This window comes from Palaemon carinicauda, chromosome 3, assembly GCF_036898095.1.
Source record: "Palaemon carinicauda isolate YSFRI2023 chromosome 3, ASM3689809v2, whole genome shotgun sequence".
In the NCBI taxonomy this organism is placed as follows: domain Eukaryota; kingdom Metazoa; phylum Arthropoda; class Malacostraca; order Decapoda; family Palaemonidae; genus Palaemon; species Palaemon carinicauda.
In genome coordinates, this window is record NC_090727.1 from 200,800,548 (window position 1) to 200,819,342 (window position 18,795).

The 18,795-nt window shown below is 43.5% G+C and overlaps 1 protein-coding gene across 3 annotated transcripts in view; it reads right to left on the reverse strand.

The window, feature by feature from the left end:
• The window catches only part of LOC137638846 (putative polypeptide N-acetylgalactosaminyltransferase 10), a 243,033-nt gene that overhangs the window by 92,755 nt on the left and 131,483 nt on the right, over positions 1-18,795 (reverse strand). For all 3 annotated transcript variants that reach the window (XM_068371256.1, XM_068371257.1, XM_068371258.1), the window contains exons 6-7: positions 6,310-6,487; positions 4,481-4,598 (exon numbers count right to left, since the gene is read on the reverse strand). In XM_068371256.1, the coding sequence (XP_068227357.1) occupies positions 4,481-4,598; positions 6,310-6,487 (296 nt within the window). The remainder of the gene's footprint in view (positions 1-4,480; positions 4,599-6,309; positions 6,488-18,795) is intronic.

Here is an 18,795-nt window from a genome sequence, read left to right on the forward strand (position 1 = left end):
CCTTGCTTGTTGATATACCAGACGGTCGTGGAGTTGTTGCTCATCAGCAGATCTTTTACAAAGTTTTTCCAGGGATGAAAGATGGCCCAGAAGACTCTGTCACAAAATAGCTGGAGGAGGCAGTGGAGACAAGAGTTGGGCGATGGATTGTTCCAGTCTCAGAAGTCCGTCTTCTGAAGGGAACACTCCCTACCTGGGTGTTGATGGACATCCCCAGATAGTTCATGACTTGTCGGAATCAAGCAAGACTTCTCTACGTTTACAAAAATCTCCAGATCCTTGCAAAGGTCGAGAAGCCTCCTCAGGTGATCCAAAGCTTGCTCCCTGGACGAGGCCAGGAGTAGCCAATCGGCCAGATACCTTAGCAGGCGTATCCTGTGTTTGTGTACCCAGGAGGAGACGAGTTCGAAAACCCTTGTAAACACCTGTTGGGTGGTCGAGAGACCGAAGCATAGTGCTTTGAATTCGAAGCTTCGACCCTGAACCACAAAGTGCAGGAATTTCCGAGTTGAGCGATGGATTGGTACTTGAAAATATGCGTCTTTCAAGTCCACAGATGCCATAAAGTCTCCTGGATGCACTGCTTGGATCACAGAGTCTGCTTCACAACCTGATTTAAAGTTGAGAGATCGATTACTGGTTTCCACCCCCCCCCCCCCCAGGCTTTCTCTACCAGAAAGAGGCGACTGAAAAACCCCGGGGAGGTGTTGGGGACCTGTTGGATGGTGCCCTTCAGAATCATGCTCTGGATTTCCTGAGCTAGGGGCTGCTGTTTCCCGCGATCCCGAGGGACCTGGGAGGACGAAATCGGAGGAGGAATTAGAGGAGGAGGAGAGCCTATGAAGGGGATGCGGTAACCCCCAACGAAACACCTTGATGGTCCATTGCATGGCCCCCATAGCCTTCCACCTCCTCCAACTCCCCTATAGGCAAGCCCCTACGTACTGGGAGGGGGGAACCGAGACCCTAAATCTGTCTGGGGTTCCTCCCTCTGCCTTTAACCTTGGGAGGAGCCGACTTTCCTCTGCCCATAGGTTTGGCTACAAAGGAGGGACGACGGAAGCTCTTAGCTGGAAGTGGAGCCGCGATTGTGGCCTTAGGTTGTGGAGTTGGCTGCTGCTGCATTGTGCGAAAGGAAGCAGCCTTTTGCATCGCGGTGTCCTGCGTCTCTTTCCTCCAAGTATCTAAAGTAGAGGAAACTGCTTGCTTAGAAAATAGAAGAGGTTGTAGAAGGTCCCAGTTTCTCAAATCTGATCTCTCGGCCTTACCGATGCTCCTATGAATTCTGGAAACTACTGATTCCCTCCTTTTGAGAACCCAATTGCCCCACATGGTCGCTGATGTAGCGGTTAGGAAGTCGATTGTCTTGGCCCCAGAAGCCAGGACTTCCTGTAGGGACTGCATGGAGTCTTGGTTTGACAGGTCCTCGTGACTCGCGAGGTAGCCGACTGTACCAGACCACATGTCAAACCAAGATAAAGCCTCCAGAAGGGACATTGAAGCCCCTTCCATTGCCGAGGCTTCTGTGGCTAAGAAAGAGACTGGAAGAGTAGAAAGTCTCTACGAGGAGCGTCCAGGTGTGAGCCTCGGAGAAGAAGGGTTGGCGTCTCTGACCTTGTAAAATTGCTTTTGCCTCAAAAATGGAAATTGCAAAAGTTTAAGGGATCCCTGAGACTTCAGGGAACCTGTTTCTCCCGAGACTGCCTGCAAGACCTTCCTCAGATGGCCTGCAGTGTGAACAGACCAGGGAAGTTCAATTCCAACCTTAGGGTTTGGTGGAGGACGACATAGCTTAACTAAGGCTGGAGCGTCAAGAGGTCGAGGAGACAGATGCAAATCCCCGAGGCCTGAGATATTACACATAGTTCTTAGAGTCCTTAAATGGGAGGACTTTAAGTCCTTCGACAGCAGGTCTTCCAAGAAATCCTAAGCCTGAGCTAATTCCTCGCATATTATTACAGGTGAAGTGGAGAATCGAGTAGCAGACAAACCTTTTGCCTTACCCCTCGCATCTTTCTTATTCGAAAGGGGATGAGTAATAGAAGTCGGAGTGTCTGGAGGCAACAGCGAAGAAGGAAACCATGTTACCGTTGTTGCAGGGGAAGGTTGAGCACTGGATAATAGCACCGCAAGCCCCTAACCTTGCATGGATGTAGACAGTCTAGGTGGGAAGTGCTTCTCTTAGGGGAGCACTTATTACGCTTTGAAGAGCTCTCTTGCGACGAAGAGCGAGAATGTAACATAGCGCTCTTTTTCTTTAAACGCTTCGAGCGCTTACATGATCCCTCGCGAGAGGAAGACGACAGCGAGGCAGAACGATGACGAGAGGAAGCGCTCTTCTTAGGTTTGCACCAAGAGCGCTTATAGTCTCGAGGCGAGACGTCTCGTGAAGAGACAGAAGGCGAGGAAGAGTGAGAACGATGATGTCTCTCCGGCGAGAACGTCTAAGCGAAGGAGAGTGAGCTCTCCTTTTCCTCTTCTCTCTCTCCCTCCTACCCTTCGAAGAGGAGGAGGAGGAGGAGGAGGAGGAGGAGGAGGAGGAGGAGGAGGAGGAGGAGGAGGAGGAGGAGGAGGCACTGCGATGTTTGCGCTTGCGGCACTGTAGAAGCTCAAACGGTGTGAGAAGTAGGTGCCGCAAGAGCTGAAGTTACTACATCCACTGAAACTTCAGTGGGCGCCGACTGAGTTGACGGGAGGTAGGCGAGTCCGGAACTCCCAAGGGTTCCAAAACAGAAGGGACCTGAGGCACAACCTTAAACGCAAGGAACTGGTTCCAAACATCCTCCGAAGAAGAACCAGGAGGTCCAAGGGAAGCCCATACCGCTCGTACACGATCTGGAATGGAAGCGGTAACGGAGACATTCTCAGTGGCAGAAAACATTGCCCCACTAGGGGAGGCAACGGGATCCGCCTGACCAAGAGGAATGGGGGTTAAATCAATGGTGCCACTCTTCCTTGACTTCCCCCTGGAGGAGGGAGGCAAGGAAGAGTCCGAAGGGAGGGAACAAGATGCCAAAGAAGAGGCCCAAGACTCCTTACCTTTCAACAGCAAACCTGGAGGTAATGAGTCCTTCTTGGATTTCTTCTTCTTCCTATTCCCGAACTTCTCCCACTGAGAGGGTGACCACTCTCTACACACTTGGCAGGGGGAGCCTTCAGAACACCTATGACCTCTGCACCCAGGGCATAGGGAATGAGGATCCACCTCCAGCGGCGACATAAAGGTGCCACAGGATTTCGGGGGCACCCTGGGACATTTTCTCATAATAGAGGACATCACATCTAACAAAGAAAAAGAATTAATCAAAAGCACAAAAACAAAAGGCTAGTCTGCCAGTCAAACAAAAGCAGGAGCAGCGGTGTTACCACTGTGACGGCTAGAATTTGATTGGAGGTAAACAGTAGCTACCGACCAGCGGTTCCCCACCTCAAACAGGTGGATAACTACCTGCCCAGTCGTTAACGACCTTATCAAGGTTTTTCTGCCGTATTTTCCAGCTTGTGCTAGAATATCTCCTATAGTAAAGAATGAGGGTTTGTATCAGTGTAGGAACAAATCATCAATTAGAATCTAAGATGGACAAATATTAAGGATTTGACTTTGTACCATCAACTGGATTATTGTTCTGTCAATAATGGTACCTTGATCTTGAATATTCCGACACGTAATCACTGTCCCTTTTTCAAATGAACTAACCCAATTTTCTGTCACTGATGATACTTAACAAACAGTAAACTTTTACATGCATTACAAGCTTCAAGCTTCTTTTTCTTATGGGTATCATTTTGCTTGCTGTCTTGCCGAGCTAAAGACCAGTCCTACAGTCTATAGAGACCTTCAGGGCAACCCCCCCCCCCAAATGAATACTTTGATACAGTAAAGTATAATAAAATGCAGTGTGTATCCATATACAGTACTATGTACTTTTTGTGTAATAATAGTGGTTTACACTACCTGTTATCCAGCTTAGGGTCAGCCTCTCTTGACACTGGTTCCTATATAAGCATAAAGATAGAGGGCCTTTAGATCAGCACTTCAGAGGGTGTTCAGAGGGCTAGGACTTGCCATCCTGAGCTTTCATTTATTATGGTCACTTTTCATAACACTAGCCCTTAAATGCAATCATGTTGAACAGTTGAACAGCTTCTATCCATCTACTGCCAAGCCAAAGAATTTTCTTCCATTCCCCTAAGTGGTACATTACTACCTACCTGAAGTGTCCCTTGACAATAATGAATGTTCTTTGCAGCATCACTAAAAACGATTGCACTACTCTGTCTCCTTTACTTTTTAATTACTTATTTCATTCTCTTCCAACAAAAATTTTCATTCCTCTAGAGTCTAGAATATGAGATAGAAACACAAGAGGATTTATTTCTTTTAAAAACAAGGAAGAAGGTACACAAGAAATGGCAGAAGCATCATAAAATTATTAGTGACTATCCTAATTCAAAATAAGAAGATATAAATGAGACTTACCTTAAAAGACAGTTCATATTGTTCTCCACCCCATATGTCTAACCCTTCATCATAGCCTCCAAGTTCCCAAAAGAATTTAGCACTGATGGCAAATAAGCCTCCTGCCATGACAGGGCTCCTGGAAAATTACATAATGATCTTTATAACATGTAAAATAACAGCTCAATATGAATGAAATGTTACTTAATAATTGAATGCTTAAAATTCATGCAACCAAGTGAGTAATTATACTGTTTAGTAAAGCCATTGAATACTTTTTATTTATGCCTTGAATACTGAAACTTTTTTCCAAGTAAAAATATTATTATACTGTTCATGAACACAAAGGGAAAGTCTAACAAAAACTTATTGCAAGTCTATCACACGTGCTAACAAAATAGCATTTGTTGAAAATACTAGTTTAACCAATTCTCTATACATAAGGGTCTTCTTGGGCTGGCCCTAAATAATTAAAGCAATAAAATAAGTAATATAATGATAAGTTGATATCTGTAGATAAGACTTTTATCTTTTTTAAAAGTTGGATTTTGTTAAATTGGGACTTTCACTAAAATTCCTGAGATTGTACAGTTATGAAGTGTATTGGTTTGTGAAAGCTGAAGCACAGTCAGCCAACCAACAAATGTTGAAACTGCCATGGGGGTCTTAAACCTTCAGATAACTTGTTCTGAATGTCGAAGTGATATCAAATGGCCATTCAAGAATCTAGCATTGGTTTTATTGCCAATTTGCAACCTAGTAAGAATGACTTTACACTGCCTCATTTTTTTAAATGATGTCAATCTAAGGAATACATGTTCTTTCCATATACTGTACCTTTTTTTCCACAATTTTCTTGGATTTTCCATTAATGTATAATGGTCATAACTGTTGCATACTCTTTTAAAAACTACTTTGACTTGCTTCTCCTCTTTCCTCACAATGTGTATGAACCCTTACTAAATTATCTTTAAGGTCTCTCAAGATTTTTAAACCCTGAATATGATCTAAAGACACATCATAGCCACAAATAAGTGTACTAGATGGTATTTTGTAGTCATGCCTCTTCAGATATCCCATTTTTTTTGGTGAGTACTCAGGTTTCCCCTTTGCTGAGAAGTAACGATCTTACATAAACGCAAGAAATTTTTACTCTGCTTATCAAGGGGATATTTTCATTTACCAATGGTTCAACATCACCTCCTGCTTCATCCAGGTTCCTCCTCTTCCTAGCAATTGGCTCTTCTTTTATCTTGAGCATTGATAATCCCTTACTCCATTTACACTTTTACAATCCTGAGTACCTCCACAGACACCATCAGTTAAATTTCATCTAGAGCACTACATTTACCACTACCCATGTCCCAGTGTGTCTGCACAGCAGTTTTCAAGACTAGGCTTTCTTCTTTGCTTCTTTCCTGATTTTTCATTTCCATTTGACTCTTTCCCCTTTTAACATTGCTGAGATTGCTCTGCTAACTTTTTTCATAATGAGTTCCCTATACAAAATGGTCAAATGCTTGTATTTTTCCTTAGTTTCATAAACTACTTTAAAGCCATAAAAAAGACCCATTCTCATCTTCAGAACCCTTTCACACACATCCACAGTTTACCTGTAGAGCACTGATCCTATGTACAAAGAATAATTTTGAACAGACATGCAGACAGTTTTTCCTAGCAATGACTTATTCTTTGAAGCATTTCACATTACAATCATTACTTTGTAGATACAACATTTCAATCAATGAACATGTATGAATCTAAAATACCAATGTGCACTGTATATCATTTAGGTATGCATACACAAACTTAAACCTAGTGCATACTATATATACATAGCTGATACAAACTTAAATGGTTCTGGCATGTTCTGTTGATCTTCGGGAAGCAAAGGTAAACGCTTGTAGAAAAACTCCCAGTCAAATGCCCCGCGAGCTCCTTCATCTTGTGCGCGATATGCAAAGGTTTCAAAATCTATGACATCAATGAATGGACAAACACAGGTTTTGTAATCCTTGGCAATTGGTTCTGAAATAAAGTTTTAAGGGCAATATTTAAAACAAATCTGGTCATTAAAAAGCAAAAAGATTCTGTTATCTCAATCAAAATATGTAGCAATAGCAGTAGTATATACAGTAAGGTAGTTGAAATTCCTACATATCTAACCAAGACCTTACACATGTATAGTTTAGTATTGTGACAGCCAGTAAAAACTATGAGACAGTCATGTTCACTTAGCTAGCTATGTATCTCATGTTTCTAGAAATCTAGAACATCAGAATACAATTAGAAAAAGGGGCTACATGAACATTTATGACCAAAAACTCAACAATTAGTATTACACAAAAAAAAAAATGGTGGAAAATAAATTGACAAAGTCCATATTTTGAATGAGAAAACTTGAAGGATAGTAAAAGGCATTCTTTTCATATAGAACTGATCTTCTCTAAACAAATAATAAGTTTCTCCAAAAGTTTACAAATATGATAAAGATAAAAAAGAATAAGTGTGATTGTGCTTAAAATATACATCATGTTATTTAAAACCAAATCATTATAAACTTTAGAGGAAAAGACACCAGTTATTAAGACATGACTAAAAAGCCAACTTAGCAGGAAGGAGAAATATATACCAGAGATTTAACTAGTAAACAATGCCTCCCCCCTCTAAAGAGAAAAACCTGCTGAAAAGAAACATGCCGTAAGGAGAGCTTAATTTCACCAAGAACATTAAAGGGATTTTGACGTAGGAAAAATCTATTTCTGGGCGAAGGACCTGTGCCGCCCAGTGAATAAGCTCCATTTAGCACTTATTCTTAGGTAATTTACTGCTAAATATACCAGAGAAAAAATGTAAAGGAGTGCTAGGTTAACTAGCTCGCTCACCTATTGGTGTCGGTATAAAATTGGGCGTATATTCCAGAGGTCCCGCACTATTTAGATTAATCCACGACAGAGAACCCCAATAGAGGAGAGCCGTTCAACCTCACTCGGTACTACTAACAATGCATCCGCTCAGAACCCAACTCCTTAGCACCCAAAGTTTGGGGACTCCAAGGGAGAGGAGCTGGGAGGGTTCACTGGGCGGCACAGGTCCTTCGCCCAGAAATAGATTTTTCCTACGTCAAAATCCCTTTTCTGGGCTCGAACCTGTGCCGCCCAGTGAATCTATACAAGAGAAAAATGTCACCAAACTTGCAAAATAAAGGAAAAAACATAAGCGTAAGGGAAATACAGGATGCTTTAATCAGAGATGAGTACCAAAAAACAATTATAAGGGTATCTTAAATATGAACATAAATCCAATAAGGTAGGTATAATAATGCCGTGAGTGATAATATATACAGATACTCAGGAGCATAAAATTTACAAATATAATAACAGTATTCAGGTGCGAGACCAACGAATACAATAGGGTATAAATGAGGCAGGTAAGAGGGAGAGATAAAGAGTCAAGGCATTAACCTGTGAGTTACTTGGGAGTAACTACGCTCCCTGCGGCTACTGTAGAAAATTTTAGGGCTTCCAAATGTTTAAGGTAGTGTTTCTTGAACACTGACGGTGATTTCCACCCTGTATACCTGGAAAGGTCTGTAAAATTCATGTGGTGAAAGAAGTTCACCGAGGTGGCAACCGCCCTGATATCATGTGCAAGAGGAAAAGAGTCAGGGTTAGCTTGTTTAATAAAATACAAAATTTGTTGCCTGATCCCTTTAATAGTAATGGTACCGCCTTGTTCTCTAACGAATAGAGGCCCCGAGGAGTTAGAGGAGGTCCGGGATAAATAAGACCTAAGAGTAGTGACAGGGCACAGCGACGGATCTTGCGTGAGGGGAACAATTTTCCAGGAGGTCCATCTGTTTTGAGGGTCTTCATTCTTAGCCAAAAAGAATTTGTTAGGAGAAAGAAGGACCTCTCCTGAAGGCAGAAAGTCAATATGACCCGGGTCTCTCGACAAGGCTGCCAATTCAGAAATTCTTGCCCCGGAAGCCAAGCTCACCAGGAAAAGTGTTTTCCTGAGAAGGGGCATGTAATCACAAGAACTGTTAATGGTATCAGAAGCCAATTTGAGTACGTCATTAAGGAACCAGGTCACCGGGGTAGGACGAGTAACCGGTTTCAGTCTGGCACAAGCTTTCGGAATTGAAGCTAACAAAGAGTCGGTTAAGTCTATGTTAAAACCCACTAGGAAGATCTTTTTCAGAGCCGATTTAATAGTGGTGATAGTATTGGCTGCCAGACCTGATTCTAATAAAGATCTAAAGAAAGTGACTGTAAGGTTCAAGTTCATACAGTTCACGTCTGAGTCTATTAAAAATTTTGCCAACTTTTTAACTGCAGAGTCATACTGGCGGATGGTGGAATCCCGTTTATCCGATTCTAGGAACAAGGTGTTTTGAGGATCAATATTGGCACCATGCATAGCCGCAAACTTCATAAAGTCCATAAAGTTAGGGGGCTCTGAATGTTTGAGAAAGCGTACACAACGCGTGTTTGTACTATCTGAGACAGAACCGGATTGGGTATCGGGTGAGGGTATAGTCTCAACTCCCGCAGGAGAGGATACCAGTTGCTCTTGGGCCAGTTGGGTGCGACCAAGGCTACTTGTCCCTTGAAGGATCTCAGTTTGTCTAGAACTTTCAGCAAAAGATTCACCGGGGGAAAGAGATAAATCTTTTCCCAGTTGTCCCAATTCTGTGACATGGCGTCTGTGGCGTAAGCCTGAGGGTCTAGATTGGGAGCCACATATACTCTCAATTTGTGGTTGGATTCCGTGGCGAAAAGGTCCACTTGGAGACCGGGAACCTGAGAGAGAATCCACCGAAATGACTTTAGATCGAGTGACCATTCCGATTCTAGAGGGGAGGTCCGGGACAGGGCGTCTGCCACTACATTCCGGACTCCCGCCAGGTGGACAGCTGAAAGATGCCAACGGTTCGAGGCTGCTAGGGAGAATATGGCTACTAGAACATGGTTCAGAGGCCCTGACTTTGACCCGCCTCTGTTGAGGCAGCGGACCACCACTTCGCTGTCGAGGACCAGACGAAGGTGTTGTTTCTTGGGAAGAGCGAGACGTTTCAGGGTTAGAAGAACTGCCATGGCCTCTAGCACATTGATGTGAAAATGGCGGAACAAGGGAGTCCAAAGACCTTGAACTTTCTTGAGCTGAGAATAGCCGCCCCAACCTGATAAGGATGCGTCCGTGTGAATGATTAATTCCGGAGGCGGAAATCGAAGGGGAACTGACTTTGACAGACTGTTTGCTCTTGTCCAAGGAAGAAGTCTTTCCCGTAGAATGGGGGGAAGGCGGACTTTCCTGTCCCGGAGCTTCCGGTTCGCCCTCGAACGCCAGACACGATTGATATCTTTCAATTTTGCCTTCAGAAGAAGATCCGTCACTGAGGCAAACTGAAGGGACCCCAGAATCCTCTCTTGGAGTCGTCTGGAACTTACTTTGTCTTTGAGAAAGCGTTTGGTGTTCCTTGCAATCTCTAACCTCTTGGGTCTGGGAAGACACAGAGTATGAGATATAAGATCCCATTGCAGGCCGAGCCATTGGAACTTCGATTTTGGAAGAAGACGGGACTTCTTGAAGTTGATCTGGAAGCCTAGAGATTGAAGATAATGGATGACTTTGTGAGTGGCTTTTAGGCAATTTTGGGAGGTGTCTGACCAAATGAGCTAGTCGTCCAGATAGGCTACTACTTGAATCCCTTGATTCCTGAGTTCCTGAACAGCGACTTCTGCTAGCTTTGTGAAGATCCTTGGGGCGATGTTGAGCCCGAAAGGCATCACCTTGAAGGAGTAACTTTTGTCCCCTAAGCGAAAGCCTAGGTACGGACGGAAGTGTCTCGCTATCGGGACGTGATAGTAGGCGTCTGTAAGATCGATAGAGGTGGTGACGGCCCCACGGGGAAGTAAGGTCCGCACCTGCGAGACGGTAAGCATTCGAAACTTGTCGCATTGAATGGACAAGTTGAGAAGGGATAGATCTAGAATCACTCTTCTCTTGTCTGAATCCTTCTTCGGGACACTGAACAGCCGACCTTGAAACTTCAGATGTTTCGTTTCTTGTATGGCGTTCTTTTGTAAAAGATCCTGGACAAATTCGACCAGGTCCGGAGTGGAATGTTGACGAAATTTGTTCGGAGGAGGAGGTCCTTGAATCCAACTCCACCCCAGTCCCTTGGAGATGATACTGAACGCCCAGGGACTGAACCTCCATTTGTTGCGGAAGGCATAGAGCCTCCCCCCTACCTGCTGCACCTCAGTATTGGTTTGAGGAGTTGCCTCCACGTCCGCCTCGGAAGTTCTTTCCTCTGCGAAAGGCTCTTCCCCTGCCTTTGTTCTGGTTAGAGCCACGGTGGTAGCCTCTACCTCTACCATAACTCTGGGAAGAGCTATGAGCCTCGTAAGAATGGTTAAAGGCAGGGGAAGTGGCGGAGGCACCAGAAAGCTGGCTCTTAGGTAGCAGAACGGTGACATAGTCATCCGAAGGAGCCCGAGAGGTGGAAGGCTGTGCAGGGACAACAGAAGATGGAGGAAGAGGCAGCCGGAAGTTGGATGAAGCACTCTGTTGTTGCCTGAACTGGGTGGAGGTATATGGTCTAAGCTTCTTCCTACCCCGGGCTTGATAATTTGCGGGGTCATACTTGCGTTTAGGGGTCAAACCCCAACGGGCTTTAAGGCTCTGATTAACCCTAGTGGCCTCCGCCAAGACTTCCTCTACGAGATCCTCGGGGAAGAGATTTGAACCCCAACAGGAGGACCGGATGAGTTTATTAGGTTCATGCCTAATCGTCGCCTCAGCTAGGACATGCTTGCGACATCTGCGTTTAGCAGTAGCGAAGTCATACAAGTCATAATATAAAGACTGTAACGTAGCCTTGTTGAGAGACTTAAAAATACTCTCCGTATCGTAAGTCAAGGCTATCGACTCCGTGGATGTGGCCAGGTTTAGAGTACGGCCCACACGTAGGCGGGAATCATATTCCTGTTTAATGAGGGATTCCAGGAGACGGGGAAGCTTCTCACTAAACAAGACTGAGGCACAGTCTGCTGCAAGCTTGCCGGAGGTAAAGGTGGTATGGACGTTGTCCCAACACTCAATACCTGAGGGAAGAAGGAGGGAGATTGGATCCACCTCTCGGATGGGAGGCAAGGGCTTCTCCTCCAGAGCATATTGAAAGGCAAGCTCTGCCACCTTATTGACGCATGGAGTCAAGGTGTTCTTGTCCATTAAGAACATCGTAAAGGAGCTTTTATAAGGCGTCAGCATGGTGTTAGTGCAGCCGATGTCATTCAAAAATCTGGCCCAAACAGATTGGGCTTGCTCCTTCGGGAAGATGACCGTCTCTTTGGGGACCTTGTCTAATCGAACTAAAGCTTCCTCGGTAAGCCTGGCATAACCATGAAATGGAAATGCCAGACCAGGAGGAAAGAATTCAAAGTCCTCTAGAGGACGAGTGCCAAGGCCCTCCAGAGTCAACATTCCGTCTGAGAACGGGGAATGAAGAACCATCCGCCAGGGGTTGTTCTTGGCAAACGGCGGGAGCTTAGAGGCATCCGGGATGAGAGAGCTTTGGACTCTCTCCGGAGCTCCTTGCTCTAAAGCCCCAATTCTCTGACCGAAGTTAGAGAACATCGTGTCCATCCTCGACTGCATCTCCGAAACCAACTTTGCCTGCATCTCCGACACGATGCGAAGCATGGCTGATTCGGAAAGGCCCGGGCTAGCAGCAGGAGGGGCGGAAGGAACTCCCGGGTCGTGAGACTTAGAGGAGGAACCAGAGGTCTTTGAAGACGGGTTCGTACAATGTTTAGAGCCATGAGAAGTCTTGTGAGGTTTGCGAGCTTTGGGTAAGGTCCTTGAAGTAGACTTATCCTTAGGGGGAACCGGGTATGAACGTTGAGACGAATCACGGTCCCCAGAAAATCCAAGAAAAGAAGAGCGATCAGAAGAAGAAGAAAGAGCGGGGCTGAGGATAGGAATCTCAGCGCCGGACACACCTGCCTCACTTACCACCCTACCTGTATCCGGCTCGTCTAGCAACATTGGTTCGACGTCCAGGTTCATGGATTCAACATTGTCCTCCAGACCTCCGGGGGGGTCCGATGGATCTTGCTCTGGGTCGATGAGACCCGTTATAGTGGCATCAATGTGGGCAATGATGGGAGCTGCCACATGCCTAGCCACAGCAGCTGAAGACTTGGCGTTGGGGTAAACCATGGTGCAGTAGTCCTCAGATAGGACGTACGGCCGCTTAGACTTCACATTCCGGGCAAACCCACCAACCCACACCTTCAGTGTGGCCCGAGCCGCAGACTTTTGCTCCGGGGATGCCTGAAATAATAGTGGGAATTATAAAAGGGAGACTCCCAATGGTCCTTCAAGACCATAGATATCTTACTAATAGTAAATTAAATAAGAAGGCAATATAGCCAACGGGACTCACCGAGTCAGATCCAAGGGTAGTGATGAGGTCGAAGCAAATCACACAGTTATCCGGGTGCCATACCACAACGTCTTCCAGTTGAACCCCACAAGGGGCGTGAGATCGGCAGACGGAGTGGCCACAAGGCTGGTGCAGAACAGCTGCACAGGCCGGCGTCAGACAATGCACCATCTATAAAAAGAATAGTATATGAGAAACTGTAATTCTCTTAAGTAGGGGCGGGTCCGGAGGACCCGGGCCTAACATAGGTCTAACACAAGATTAGAGCTTAACTGTACTATTCTTTAAGTAGGGGCGGGTCCGGAGGACCCGGGCCTAACATAGGTCTAACACAAGATTAGAGCTTAACTGTACTATTCTTTAAGTAGGGGCGGGTCCGGAGGACCCGGGCCTAACATAGGTCTAACACAAGAATAGAGCTTAACTGTAATATTCCTAGGTAGGGGCGGGTCCGGAGGACCCGGGCCTAACATAGGTCTAACGCAAGGTTAGAGCTTAACTGTAATATTCTTACATAGGGGCGGGACCGGAGGTCCCGGGCCTAAACATAAGTCTAACTTGAAACTAAAGTATAGCAATCCATTCCGGTCAAGCCGGGAGCATAAAAAAGGATGCAATAACAAGGAATTAAGACACATGGTGTCTGATTTCCCGGGGCGGGGTAGACCCCGGGCCGGGAAATAAAGGTATATCAATACCAATTCATTTAGGGACTCCGGGGTAGTGATCTGTCATATATAATCATCATAGGAAATGTTATAAAATAATAGGGGGGCGGAACTGTAGCTAAGAACCGCCAATCGAACCCGGAGGGTTTCGTATAACATAAGCCAGAATGAAAAGTGAATATAAAATAGGGTGCACCGGGATCCAACTCTGTTGACCGGTGGCCAACCAGACTAGACAGAGACGAACCCGCCGGGCCACCCGGAGGACAAAGTCCATAAACACTTAACTACCCCCTCTAAAAGGAGGGAAGGCAACGGTCCCTTAGTGGAGGGGGGAGAAGCCTAGCCGCCCACCTAGCTAGAGGGGGAGCGTGGGGGAGGATCACGTGATACGAGGCAGCAGGGCTACCAACTGACGATCCCCAACCAGACAGATCAAACGGAGTAATGGCACAAATATTCATTATAATAATAATAATAGCGTTAAATTATATGAATAAACACATAGAAAATTTTTGGGCAAGGCATGCAACATAATAATTAAATCACAAAAGACACACCTGATGGCTAAAAATAACATTGCCGCCTTAGCACGAAGGTCGGCAGCCATAACGATACGTAAATGATATCGGCCCAAAAATTGAACCACGAGGATTCTAAACGCTAAATAATGAATATTCACAATAACAAATAATATTTGATAATAAAAATAATACACATAGTAACACCGCAAGTGAAAATTAAAAGCTCTCAAAAACAGGAGTACCAACTGTAGTGAAATCAAGCAAGATCGGTATGAACGAAGAGAATAAACTCCTATAATATAAATATTAAACGATCTAGGTTGCTCAAAACACAGTAAAACCCAGCTTGGTACTTAACTTAGACGGTGTCTCCTGGGAAACCGACGAAGAAGCCATAATTCAATGGAAAATAACCAAAAATCGAGAGCACAACAAAAATGCGGGTTACTTTACTCGTCGTGCTAAAAGGAGTTGGGTTCTGAGCGGATGTATTGTTAGTAGTGTAGTACCGAGTGAGGTTGAACGGCTCTCCTCTATTGGGGTTCTCTGTCGTGGATTAATCTAAATAGTGCGGGACCTCTGGAATATACGCCCAATTTTATACCGACACCAATAGGTGAGCGAGCTAGTTAACCTAGCACTCCTTTACATTTTTTCTCTGGTATATTTAGCAGTAAATTACCTAAGAATAAGTGCTAAATGGAGCTTATTCACTGGGCGGCACAGGTTCGAGCCCAGAAAACAGTTTTTAAATTAATTTGTACAAATAAATGAATTATAATGACAGTATAAAAATCAAATTTGGTTAATGAATCTGTAATTCAAGCTTGCTGGTTTTACATTATGTAAATGTTTAGATTACATAAGGAGGATGGTTCCAACAAAATAAAAATTGTTTGATCTTCACTGCTGTCTGCCATAAGTTGAACCATCTGACAGGTGTCGTTAATGAATGCCTTCACAAGAATTCATCAAGAATGATTCTCAATTTTACAGTTGTAACATAAAAATTGAAACCCGTTTGAATTTTACCATTTTTCCACTCTGTTGTAAAAGGTAAACACCAAAGTACAACTAAATGGTGTGTTGAGCAGGCTTAATAGAAGGACCATGGATGCCTCGTGGCCCTTCATATTTGATAGCTGGTTCGGGGAGGGTAGTTGATTCTTCCGTAGTGAACTAGTGAATACAGTTGTGAAATATGCATTCATCAGTTTGGCTTTTTCCAAATCATTTGTTAAAAGACTACCCACTGAGTCTTTTAATGGGCTAATGTTATTTTTGACTGGTTTTCCATAGGTTACATATGCAAAAAAATTCTTTTGGTTTTCTTTACTAGCTAAAGCCACTCTTTTCTCTTCATTGATCTTGGCTTTTTTAACTAGTTTATCTACTTTTCAGCTCAACTTCTTGTGCTCGGAAATTTCATGAATTGAAAGCCGAGGACCCATTGACTTATGTTTCTTGTCTCTACTCTTTACTGCATTGGCTATTTCTCTGTTGAACTACTTAGGTTGTGGAGTTAAATTTGGTAAAAATTTTCTATGCTGTATACATTTAGTCCTTTTCTCTTTATATATTTCTACAAAGGAGTCCCATTGTGTATCTATGTTCCTTTTTTCGTTGTATTCTAAATTCTTGGTGTATTCCTTCAGTTTCCTCCAGTTACTACATTTGAAGTCTAACTTTTTAATAATTTTCCTTTCTTTTAGATGAAGAATATTTACCTGAGACCTAACCATTTTGTGGTCACTTTTGCTAATATTTTTGCCTACTGAAACACTGTTGTTATCACAATATCAAGTATGATGTTTCCCCTAGTTATGTTATCAACTCGCTGATGGAGGAATTCATTGTTGACAAATTCTAGTAGCCTATGTCCCTCTGTGTTCGATGTAGAATACATATAGTCCCAGGTTAGTGCTCCATTGAAATCACCTATTAGGACAGATAGCTTATTGTTAACTTCTTGTCCAAGTTATCAATACAGCTCTTCGTCCTGTTCTTGTGTTTGATGTGGTGGTATGTATATTACTAGTATGGATGTGATTTTTCCTATGGTGTTAATATTTGCACCTGTCACTTCACATTCGGTTTCTGATTCAATTTCTATGGGGTTCAAGCGATTTTTAGCATAGATCATTACCCCTCCACCTTTTTTAATAAGGCAATCCTTCTTGGAAAGCTTGAAACCTGGGATTTTATATTCTCTGATGCAGTCCTTTGTTTTCTTGAATCCAGGTCTCAGTAATGCCTATGACATCTAGTTCCCCACTATCTACTATTGCCCTGAAGTTTTCCATTTCGTTTCTGACTAACTGTGTATTGAATTGTACCACTCTGAGGAAATTTTCTATCTTTTTTCTCTTCCTCTGTGGCTTTGCTAGGTTCCCGATTTACTAGTGTTTTAGTTTTGCCTTTATCTGCATTACCCAGGTTTTCTACAAAATTTCCTCTATTTGTTGTTGGAGAATTTTCTAAGGATTTAGTGTGTTCTTGTAATTGTACAGGATGAGATCAAGTTGGTTTCCGTATACTCTCTTGCCTTCTTCACTATAGTGCATTCTATGTTTTGTATAATTTTCTCTACCCATAGAGTGTCTAGATGATCTATTAATTTAACTTTCTTTTTCTGGTATGTGGACTTAAGCCTTTTGTTTATCCCTATGGCCTTACTGAAGGTGAAGTAGCTGACATTGAGTCTTGGGAGAATACCTATAACTATAGTATTTTTGGTCTTGTTTTCTAGCCATTTCAAGTGTTTTTTTTTTTTTTTTGGCTGTTTAACAAAAGGTTCTATTTGGCTAGCTGTATCCTTTCTTAGGAATAAATAATTTCCAGTTGCCTGAACAATAATTGTGGTCTTCTTGTTTTCTGTTGTAGTTTTACTAAATACTTCCTGTATCTTCTGTGCAATGGCACCTGAATAGAACCTGACCTTACTCCTCTTTTTGAGGCTGAAGTGCTCCCACTTGGTCCTTTACCATAGAGTCTCCAATTAACAACGTCTCGTTTTTCTCTTCCTCTGCTACGGGGGTGAATCTGATTTTTGGAGTAGTTACATTTCTAGGCTGTTGTTTAGCCTTATCGGACCTAGCTACCCTTCCTTTAGTGGGTTTCATGAACTCTGCTTTTGTTGGTTATTTCCTCTCTAGGTTATGTCCATGATTTTACCTTATTTTGTATTTTTTGGATACATATACCTTTTTCTACCACTTCATCTATGACTTCTTTGTTCCTTATTTCTAACTGTTGGAACTTGGACATGATCTCTATCAACTGTTTTCCTAGTTTTTGGTTTTCATTTTTCAATTTTTCTATTTCCTGTTCCTGCTGACAGAACAGGCATACACTATTACGGTGCTGGTTTGCAGCGCACCCTTCTTTGAAGTCTATGCACCATTTGTTTATTTGGCCTTTTGCACATTTGTGCTTTAACTTCAGTCTCTATCTAATTTCTATTTTTTTTAATATTGTCTAATGCATATCTGTTTCGATATCTCAGCTAATAACTTATATAATTATTAGCTTTGTGACCACTAGTGTAAAAAGGGGAAAGTGGCTGATAGTCACTTACCTGCTGCAGTATCCGCTTAATCCTGGGTGACTTTCCATATTTTCTGTCCCTAACCTCCCATAAGTGCTCCCAAACCAAAAGTTCTGTCTCCTCAAAGTTGGTCTGTCCCTAACGTCCCACAGCTCCCAACTGACCAGCACACAGCAGATGCTTGTTTTCTCACCAGGTTTGACAGCGAAAGGCTAGCGATTACTGGGATTTCCGGTCATTCAAGAACAGCCAGACTCTTAGGTACTACTGAGAATCATTGAGAAGAGGCAACTGGGTTTTTTAGTTGCTCAGGATTCCAACAAGGCAGAAAAGTTGAATCAACCTCATGAGCAGTTGAGCCTATTTTGCTAGGGGTTGGTCACAGGGAGTGGTCAGCTATTACAAGTTAGGAATGTGCTTTATGGGGCACTAATAGCACTATTCCATTCTTGTGTCTCCTGTCACCTTGGGAGTCCTCCATCCCAGTCTTTCAAATCTGTGAGCAAATTCCTAGCATTGTTTATAGAGGTTCCAAAGCCTCTGCTCTGATGCATGAGGTAGCTGTCAGCTCCTTAATGTCTAAATGTGTGTATAGGCTAGTTATAATAGCCATCGTATCTAAATATCTGATGTCTTTTATTCTACTGTATTTTTTTCTAACTTTTTTATTTACGCCAGGAGAGAATGAAAGTTGAGAGTTTGGATAGAAGCGTTGAGGAAAAATAAAAATTATTGGTCCGATCCCAGTCTGGATGCTCAAAGTTGGTACTAGCGGCAAGGTTAAACCTTCTGGGTTGGAAAAAAAAAAACATACCCGCCGCCATCGCCCACCCCTTCATCGCATCCCACAAGCTTTCCTACTTCAAAAAAGTGCCGGGCCATCGAGAGAGAGAGAGAGAGAGAGAGAGAGAGAGAGAGAGAGAGAGAGAGAGAGAGAGAGAGAGCGCTTTAACATCAGTCAGTATGGTATTAACCCAAACCGTGCGGCGTGTTGGTTTAATCGCAGCATTTTGAGCTGTCAAAGGACGATGTCGATTTTACCGATGCTTCATTTTCAAATTACGTGGGATATTCTCTCATCGTTCTTGAGCTTAGCTCAGTGACGTACGTAGATAGATTCTTTAGCCAATCAGCTTTCGGGT